Here is a 10,523-nt window from a genome sequence, read left to right on the forward strand (position 1 = left end):
TGTTTGTTTTCTCTTCGGGAGGTCTTCCTGCTTCTCGAGCCATCTCTAATATCTAAGAGTCAAATGCGTAGAATGCTTGCTGGTGTAGTTGTTGAAGCTCCTTGGACATCTGAAACAAGAAACCAAGCAGTTAGCATCATGACCTGAAGACTACTGCTCGGGAAAATGAGAAGGAAAATTTCCAAGGGATTGGAGTGTCTTCGAGGCCAAAAGATGGTTGTTGGAGAGCACTATCAGAAACTATGAACATCCCCGAAATCTAAGAATCTTGTAGATTTAGGCCGAATGTCCAGAAATGCGAAAAGTCGCATGTGGATCATATGGGGCCATGTTGACCGTTTCTAAGATCAAAATGTGCCCGAAAATGTCTAAAAAAGGTCTAAAAGAGGTCAAAATGACCTCTGGAGTGCCAGTAATTCAAAATCCTAGGCATGCACCTATAACCCTCAACAAAATTCCAAAATATACCCAAAGCCAAACAAGAAACAGAGAAGTAAAAAACTTACTCTAGATGAAGCGCTTGTATGTGCTGAAATGAGTCATTACTTTGAAAATTTGTTTGCCATCTGACCAGAAATATGATGATTCTCACCAACTGTCCAGAGCATTGAGAACTCAAAAAATGAGGGAAATCTGGGAAACAATGAGGTGAAGAGGAAGTGAGGGTTTGAAGGTTCTGAGGTTTTGAATTTCGAATGCTAAAAGTTATTTCTGAGAGGCAGTTCTTGAAGTTTTAAACTTGAACAGCTTAGGGTGGAAGCAACTCCACCCTGACCGTTGATTACCTACGACATAGGCAGTCGAGAGTAATCCAACGGTCAGAATCTAAGAGGTGTGGATCGTGATCATTAGCATGGGAAAAGGACACCTCAGGTATGGGTTGAAAGGACACCTAGGGTACGGATTAGACGTTTTGGGTCATGGAGTGGACTCCTCATTAATGGAATAGATTGATGGGCCTAGCAATAGGGAATTGACACATGGCACTATCTTTTCCAAGAGTGACGCCGTGAAGAGCCCAAGCTTCTCCTCCCAAAGACCTTTCGAATTGCTCCTCTCTGTTTAAGTCTCCACTATTCGAGGACAAGTGAAGACTTGGGGGTAAATGTTGTCCGTGTTTTCACCAGAGGACATGTGGCATTCATTAGAGGAATAATTAAGCTCCTCGAGCGCTAGTAAGGTTTCGTACTATGATCTGGCCAAACGCGGATGTATCCAAGTGAGGCCACACCCTGAGGTCTGTCCTCGAGGCACGAATGTCTCCAGGCGAGGCCGCATCCTGTTATTCGTCTCCCAAGTGTGGATGTCTCCAAGTGAGGCCATGCCCCGAGGACCATTCAGATGGTCCTCACTCTCATCATTCGTCAATCCCTCAGGTCTAGGATTCTTGTCCTCGGACCTGTAGTAGCTGGCAGGTGTTAATTGTCGCAGCTATGGCCTACCAGAAGATCATTTGACAACTTTTGGTGAGTCTCGATTAGTGGTGTCGAGTTCATACCCTCGATAATCGGCATTTCCCACAACACCGCCTGACATGGGCGAACGTGCGTCGTATCCTGACAAAGTTAGATGCCTGTTCCCGATAAGGTTGGTAGGCAGCTTTCTGCAAATGGGCCCCGTGCAATCTGCCTGGGCCCATGGTCTTTATTAGTGCATCCCTATGTAATTAATTAGTAGTTTACTCCCCAAATAATGAGGAATGTTGTATTGATTGTTCATTAAGGGCATTAATGACCCAGGCCTCTATAAATAGGCTGAGTGGGGTATCTCCTTGTAAGGGGTTTGGAATTTTGGCTAGTTTTGCATTGTAAACTCAGAGCAATATATACATTGTCTGAGACTTCATTGAAGCTTGCTAAACAAGCTTCAAACTCACTAATACCAAAAACACGTGGACTAGGGCTCTTTTATAGCCTGGACCACATAAAATATCTGTGTTATTTTCTTATAGTTTCTGTCAAATTCTTAGATTAGGTTGATAGCGAAAAAGGCAGTTAACAAATTCATTGGAGAAGATTAAAGATTATTCAAACTTAATTTTTTAAAGATAATCTTACATATTTTGAATATGAGATTATTTCGTTATTTTGACTATATTTCTCTACTCCCAAGTCCGATTTACAAGATCTTGGAAAGCTTATTCAAATTCCTGAAAATTGTATGCAAAGTCAAAATCAGAAATTTATTAAGTGATATTACAACAAAATAACTAATATGAATGATACGATGTTTAAATTTCAAAAAGATATTTTTGGAGCATAATGAAATGAAAAAATGACAACATCTAAAAAAAAAGTAATTTCAACAACCTTAGCTCTTTTTGGGATCCAGATGCTTTTGTTTTATACTCAATTTATATAAATGTATACTAATATTAAACACGCCTATATTATATTGTATATACACATATGTAAAAGTGTACTATATTATTATATAAATGGATAATGTACTGTTGTCTGTCGCTGATCAATCACGGGGATGAAAATCTCTGAAGTATGACTCATGATCATAACTCAGCTATTCTCTTTAATTATGCATTATATATTATATGGTAATATTATAACATAATTGTATTTATATACATGTATGTGTAATGTAGATTTATATAACACCACAACCGGTGGTGGTGGCTACATATAAGGGTTGATATAACGCCGTTGCCTTTACGACACCACTGCATTACATTAATATGAGATATATAAAGGAATCCTATGGGCTAATCTTGGTCTATGCATTTATAGTTACTTTCTATAAATATATATGTATGTATGTATGGAAGCATTCACTAGTTACATAATAATGCACCACTGGCAGAATAATATGCATGCATTTATAGAATCAGCATCAAGTACATAACGTAGCGTACAACTCAAAATTCATTTTATTATGCTTAGTTAATTGCATGACAACCCTTCTCCATCTGACGCAACTCCAAATGCAAGCTACAGAAACTATTACTATGCAATTTAAGTACTATTTATTTGTATACATTACTATCATACGAGTCATGTATATGTATATAAGCATCTTAATAAATTCACCTAGTTTAGATTAGAATCATTGTTATAGTATGTTCTTCCATTCTATACATTAATATCCTAAAGAAAATTGCTACTTCAACTTGGGGAGTCCATATAAATATTTTAATATACATATATATTTATACCACATATTCAATAGGTATGAGGAAGAAGGCAGTCATCACCCCCTTTGACCATACCAAGCCAGTGAGTTTTAAGCAATATTCAATGTTATTGTAAATAGCTTTTACAGTAATATTCACGTTTTGAAGAGTAACTAGCATTTTTTATTCTTTAGAGATTTAAGTTAATAACCCATTTCAGGTTCTTAATAAAATAAATGGTCCTCGTTTAGTAAATGAAAACTGAATTCAGCTATATGGGTTATTTCCTAGGAACCATAAACCCTTTCTAATTTTCTTCCAAACAACTCTTCATTGCTTTCGGTGTTCCCAATTTTATACTTTTCATGATACACAATGCAACTACATTGTTTGATAAAAGTGTACAAAGTGAATAGCATGAAAATGTAATGCAGTATTATTCATCTATTTCAAGAAACTGAAGTCAAGCTTTTGACTTCTGATTGTGCGTATGTAAAATTGACCATACTCCAGAAGAACAATGTCAAATTAAGCACTTTGGGGTCACAAAACAAAAAGGGAAAGCTAGCATCTAAAGCCATGCCAAGCCAGAACTACATTAACTCCCAGTTCACAATTAAGGCCGAGTCCACTTACCACGATGTAGTTGAACAATGATGCAACATATTAAGAATAAGAATTGTGAGCAAAGTTTCAGTTTCTGTAGCAATACTTTTATTATATTTTTTATTTTTTCTTACATTATTCTTTTATACAACTTCCTTGCACAAAATTACATCACCAGTGAGACTGCAGCTAGCTGGCATGATTTTCCTCTAGTGGTATAGGTGCATGTGCACTAATTGGGTATTCCAAGAAACTGCATATGAAAGAGCCTTCTCAATCATTTTCTAGAAAATTCATGTCTACGCAAGACAACCTAAGTGTGCTTGCTAGTTGAAATTTGAAACATCAATTCAAGCATCACAAGAAACCAGTCTATGTAGCACTATAGCCCCAGCAAATTGGAACGAGGAATGTGGCATGACAATCAAAGCAACTATCATTTGAAAATGATGGGTTTATAATTGTCAATATCTCTTGTTGGTCATTTTACAAGCTACTGAAAATAAAAACAATAGTTAAAATGAATAGGAAATCATACAACTCAGTTATTTCCCTGTCATGAGCACATCTCCCACATCGACATTACTTGTCCAGAAAAAAAAATTATTAAATTGAAATAAGATATCTAACGTCAACCTCATAACTTACAAGATTCAGCATGTGCTCACATTCCACTTGCGTGTTTCAATGTGATGACCGTCTACATCAGAGGAATTTATTTGGTCAAACTTTAATTGGAGCAAACTGCGAAGTAATTTCCATACAACAATCTAGTTTAGGCCTAACTCTCCTCATATGGCTTCCACTCCCTTACACTGTTGCTCAGAGGCTCTGGTACCATTGTGGACCATGACTCTAAATCAGGTATAGGTCCTGTAAGGGCAAGATAATTTGCACCATTTTCTTTTCCCAATTTTTTCCAGCTTATCTGTGTCCAGATAATATGTCAAACAGTGAGCTTTCTTTGGTGTAAGAACAAAAATTGGTAACAAGATTCAAAAGCAAAGCATATAAACATCATAATATGCCAGAAAAGAAAATAGGTAAAATAATGCCAAATGTTCTAATGTTTTCTTTAAAAGTTGGATTATTAGTTGCTAAGAGACCATAGATTGTTCAATTACAAAACCACCATTTCATTAAGGCATCGTTTTTTCTTTGAAAGATAAAATGGTCAACTTGCTCAGAATATGAGACAATGACCATGGTATAAACATTTACTATGCAAATGACATTGCTAATTTGCACTATCTTCTGTGGGTAGATTCCCAGTAATTGTAGTCCTTGAATAATTTTGCAGCATAGAATATGATTTGTACATTCAAGATTGGCATCTGGGTTGTATGTAGATATAATTATAGAACATTTAATCAAATAAAATAGCTATGATCGCAACAACTGAAATCAAACGAATTAATAAATTCACCAGAGTCCTACTTGTTCAGGAAAAGCTGTAGACAATGCGTTGATTGTAGAATTCTGCATCCACGAGACATTATCTGATGAAGTTTTAAGATCAACTTCAGATGCCCCACTAGTCCCACCACAATTCACCATAATACGACCACCAGGCATCAACCAATTATTTAAATTCAACCAAGTTGGAACCTGTACAAAACATTGAAAGAAAACTGAAACAACACGTGCATGTATGACGTATGTACGAATCCAAAATAACAAAGAATATTCCTGCCCGCGCACACACACACACACACCAATGCCCACGAAACAGTAATGGATGATAAGGAAAAAACTTCATGTATAGTAATAATATAACAAAGGATATTCCTGGAAACATGTGAAACATATGAGACATAATCAAGACATTAGGAGGGTCGCTCAATTAACCGAACTCTTAATAAACTTGCATTGAAGATTCTAAATTGAACATACATTCTCCTATACAAAACTGGCTCTTTCTCTTTCTTTCCAATTCCAACCTAGTTGTCAGATTTCCATCATGTTTTAATTAAGTGTCAAGGGTTTGAGGCCAAATTACTGTGTGACAAGGGGGTTTGGGTAGAATAAATTCTTCTGAATGAATGTTTCAAGAATGAAAGGCCATTTTTCAAGCATCTCAATAATGAACATTTGCTTTTAATAGCTAGGGTTATTTAGGAAAAATAGTTGAGTGCAGTGAAGTACATTTGGTTTATTTAGTTATTCATTATGAGATAGATTTGTAACTCAAACAAAAAATATCCACTTCGCTACCATCAACATTCCCCAATGCAAGAGCTCATGTATGTTGCCTAGGACAGGAGGATAGAGATGACTAATGATGCGGTAGTAGCACCTTTCTTCTCCAGAAACTTAGAGCAAATTGATGATGAAGTAAGGGGAGTATCAAACCTCAAAAGCTACACAATGTGGATGCTCAACAAAAACAGAGAAATGTACTCACCTCTTGCAATTGCGGCAAAACTTCTCCATTAGAAAACAAGTCAACAACAACGCCTGACATTTACTGCAACAACTAGTTAGAAATACATTGGAGAGACTTGAAATAATTTCTGACCGAAAATGAATAAACATACCAGAAAATATCATATTGATGGTCTTTTTATTATTTATTTTATGGTGTAAACATTCCATTTGTACCAGACCTGCAACTTAAATGGTATATTTCCTAGTATATATTGGAGCTTAACTAGTTCTGTAGTAGTAAAAAAAGAACAAAAAGCCATGTGCTGATCCAGTTTTAAAATTTGACATTATAATGTCTTGAAAATAGAAGTGTAACTAGGTACAAGGATCTCACCAGCATATCTTCCAGTAACATTAATTGAGGGAGAAAAGGCATCACCAACATGAACGGTAAGCATACCACCAGCATTTGTATGCTTCTCAAGATCAGAAAGTGCAAAATGTTCTCTAGCTTTATCAATCAGCTAGAATACCCAACCAGTAAGCATGTATCACAGGAACAAAAGCTTTTAAGAACACATAGGTAAAATGTGGAAAACATTATGACCAAAATAAAAAATAACTCAAACGCATTGGTTTGACGGCTAATGTATCATTCAAGCAAAATCGATCATGTCCTCAAGTGGGAAACCAGCAAATATTGACGCATTTGAGATCTAAACGCAGTAAACTCTTTCAAGATAAATTATGCTGAAAAGAACTAATGACAAGAAGGCTATCTTTAAATTCCGAATGTCTTATGTGTAGCAAGTTTTAGAAGGCTATTTTAAATTTCAAATATCTTATGTGTAGCAATATTTTCCTCAAGTATCAAGTAGTTTCTCAGGCCCTAGTGCTCTTTTGAAATAAAATTTTCTAATTGCAACTAAGTCGGAGTTGCAGACATATTAAATTATATATGTCCTCCTAGCAAAAATTAAGGAATTTAAACTGGATCAGCTAACATCGATATCAGCTGATCCAAGGGATCTCTGTCCAATGTTGGAAAAGAACATGCATCTTTCAAGCACTTGAACTAGAATAGTTGCTTAGTGTTCATTCAAAGAGTAGATTTTTTATGGGAAGGGGGTGATTTCTTGAGCAATGAACGTCTGGTGGCTTTTGAAACAGTTTGCAAGCCTAGATTTAAGGGTAGACTGGGGATAGGCAATATAGAACTCAGAAATAAAGCTTTCCTTATGAAATTGTTATAGAGATTTCTACAGAAAAGTAATTCCCTGTGGCATAAAGTTGTTAAGAGTAGAAAGGAGCTGCTGAAAACCAGTGGGACACTAAAAGAGGTGAAGGAATGACAGCATGAAGTCCCTGGAAAGGAATTTCATCTTTGTATGAAGAGTTCCTGAAGACAGTAAAGTTCAAGGTTGGAAACAGATCGAAAATAAGATTTTGGGAAGACATCTGGATTTGGAAATGATATATATTTTTATAAAATAACATTTTCCCAGAATTAGCATGTCTTTCTTCAGCACAAAATAGTTGCAATAGAGAATTTGTGGAAACAAATATAAAGGAAACTGGAATTTCAATTCAGAAGAAATCTCAATGATAGGGAAATTCCTAATCTGATTTATCTATTGGAATGTTTATAAAATTGTTCTCTCTGTAACACTTTGGAGGATAGAAGAGTTAGGCTTATGGATAGTACTGAGGGTTTTTCATGCAAATCAGCTTTTGTAAGCTTAAGTTCTGAGGGCTTGGAGAAAGCAAATGCATGGGCAAAAGCTTTATGGAAGAGTTCAGCTCCTTCAAAAGAAAGTCTTTTGGTGGTTATTAGCTTTGGGAAGATTAAATGCACATTAAAAGTTACATAAAAGACGTCCTTATCAAGTTTTGTCTCTGGGTTGGTGAGTTCTTTGCAAATCAAATGGGGAATATGAAGATCATTTTTTCTGGAATGTCAGTTTGCTTTGATGTTATGGGCCAAGCTGCTCAAGGGATTCAGTTTATATTGGTGTGTGGGGTAACATTGTCATCAGTTGCTGGCCAGTAAAATAATGGGCCACAGTCATGCTATACTCCTACCGAAACCAGCAACATTGGCGATTTTTTAGGGTGTATGGTTGGAGAGGTATAGCAGAACTTTTTAAGGAAAAGAAGTAGCAGAAGATTTTCTTTGGAAAAAAAAATTGGGTGGCAATATGGGTTTGTTATGTTGAAGGTTTTGAGGGAGTCTTTTTGTTATATTGAGTTAGAGACTGGAAAAGTTTCCTGTAAATTTTGAGTGCATAATTGATATGTTTGTTTTTGTCTTTTACAAATGTATTATGGTTTTATTGGCAGGTTTTTCGTGCTTGTACTTGACAATGCAAACATGAAACTATCACTTTGTATTGTATCCTATTGATTAATACAAAGTTTCGCTTTTATTCAAAATAATAATAATCCAGGAATTAGTTTAACAATGAGAGAGAAAATCATTAAGCAAAAGCAATATATTTATCAAAAACTTTACATGAAACTACTGAAGAGAGATAGCACGTGAGTCCTCACTATTTGATCGATTTCCCAGCCTTCAAGCTGTAATTTAGGCCACAAATCAAGCATCAAATGAGCAACAGTTCCACCACCCTGAAAAGATTTAACAACTCTACTCAATTAACAATACCTGTTTGGCTCAAAAAATGTTTCAAATAGTACCACTTGAACAAATGTCATCACCACTCTCATATTACCAATCCAAGAATGGCAATTGGACCCTGTGGAACAATAGGTGGCAAGCTAGCAAATTCATCCTGAGAAACCCAAGAAAACATTAATACATTTTGAAACAAAGAGTAAATGTTCATATACACAAGCAATTTCATGGTTGTAATAATAGTCACAAGTAGAAAAATAATTAAAAGCAAGCTAACAGATACCGAGCAATAAACTTTCTTACACCATCTTCTCACTATAATGCCATTTAACTTTTTTAAACCCGATGGACAACTAAAAGCAGGCATTGATAAGTACATTAAACATTTATCCTCATAGCATGGTAGATTTAGATATAACTAAAAAATTACTATTATGCCAATATATGATATAGTGGTTCACCATAATGGAACCATACATTGTTGGTCCTTGAAAATAAAAATAACTTTGCTAAAAGTAGAGTTTCACCAATCCAATTAACAAATTTAAGATGACCCATTTAAAAATTTGGTTAACCTAACTCATTTTTATATACACTAGAGAGAAAAGAAAGGAAAAGTATGTCATACCCAGTAGGAATTGGTCCATTTCTGGTGCTTGTAAAGAATGCTATGAACATTATCTGCATCAACAGCAAGTACAAAAAGAATGAGAGCCACATAACAAAAAATCATAATAAATCATTAATATATACATATGAAGAAAGACAACAATTACAAGAAGAATCAAGAAGTAGAATTTTGGCTTTTGCAGTGTCCAAAATCATAATGTCGTTATAGTTGCTTCTGATTGACGTTAGTACTTGATAATCTTCCTCTTCGTCCTCTTCCTGTCGTTGTTCGTGGTTCTCTGAGTTGGCCTTTACAGGTCGTTTGTCAGAAAAAGAAACAGAGGACCAAAGTGAAGCTTGACTGGAAGTGGAAGACTTCATAGCAAATGAGAATGTATTTCGCCATGACCCATTAACACAAACCACTCCGGAAGAATAAGAAGAAGAAACAGCCCACGGAAACGGTCCACCGTAGTTGTGGTGTTTGAAAAGTACTGCGGTATTCATCCACAGTGCCATTACTTCTCTTCCTTCACAGTTCGTCCGCTCCACTTCAGTGTCTACTCGCTTGTCTTGTTATAATCTTTTTTCAAATCCTTATCGACTGAGAATAGTATTTGGCAAACTGATTATAATAGGAAAATTTTACCCATATGCCCTGTAACATAATAACTTTTTTAAAATGCAACGTGTTGGACAAAATTACGGCTAACATTAAACACTCTCATCCCAACTATATTTTCTCATTGCTCTAAATGTGGAATTTTCTCAAAAAACACATTCTCACCATCTTTTAAAACCTCCCAAAAACATGTTTAAATATTCTCAAATCATCAAATCAAAGTTCTCAAACTCCCCAATGGTCCAAAACCACCAAAACCTGAGGCTCAAACGAACTAAAAACTCAACGATTTACAAAATCCAATTCAAGCTTAAAACTTTTAAAAACTTAAAACTTGAATTACCTCCGATTGAGTTGTTTTCAACTAAATCCTCCGGCTAATAAGCTTCTAATTTTCCTTAGGATTGTTATGCCTCGATCCTTGATTGAATCCGAGTCCTAGAACTCAAGATACCTTCGAAAACGCGATCGGGAGACAAGAAGGAAACTTTTAGGGAGAGAGAACGTACAGAACGTTCTTTTTATTTCTTAAAGAGGTTACTTCAAGCTTAAGTAGCTTC

General features: G+C 35.6%; 1 protein-coding gene across 1 annotated transcript; it reads right to left on the reverse strand.

Moving 5' to 3' along the window:
- Positions 1 to 4,164: 4,164 nt before the first annotated feature.
- On the reverse strand, positions 4,165 to 9,945 carry LOC133798634 (uncharacterized). The gene is made up of 8 exons (XM_062237040.1): positions 9,509 to 9,945; positions 9,361 to 9,413; positions 8,830 to 8,889; positions 8,648 to 8,725; positions 6,492 to 6,621; positions 6,135 to 6,187; positions 5,168 to 5,338; positions 4,165 to 4,658 (listed from the first exon to the last, which is right to left on the reverse strand). Exons 1-8 carry the CDS (start codon positions 9,858 to 9,860, stop codon positions 4,512 to 4,514), a joined length of 1,044 nt encoding a protein of 347 aa, XP_062093024.1. The 5' UTR covers positions 9,861 to 9,945; the 3' UTR covers positions 4,165 to 4,511.
- Between the last annotated feature and the right edge of the window lie 578 nt (positions 9,946 to 10,523).

Source organism: Humulus lupulus, chromosome 8, assembly GCF_963169125.1.
Source record: "Humulus lupulus chromosome 8, drHumLupu1.1, whole genome shotgun sequence".
Classification (NCBI taxonomy): Eukaryota; Viridiplantae; Streptophyta; class Magnoliopsida; order Rosales; family Cannabaceae; genus Humulus; species Humulus lupulus.

Excerpts from the sequence above, each read along its gene's own strand:
- LOC133798634 (XM_062237040.1), bottom strand. The coding sequence starts at position 9,860 with ATGGCACTGTGGATGAATACCGCAGTACTTTTCAAACACCACAACTAC. Across the intron at positions 8,890-9,360 it reads AATGGACCAATTCCTACTGG|GATGAATTTGCTAGCTTGCC; the intron begins GTATGACATACT and ends TGGGTTTCTCAG. Across the intron at positions 4,659-5,167 it reads CTACAGCTTTTCCTGAACAA|ATAAGCTGGAAAAAATTGGG; the intron begins GTAGGACTCTGG and ends ATCTGGACACAG.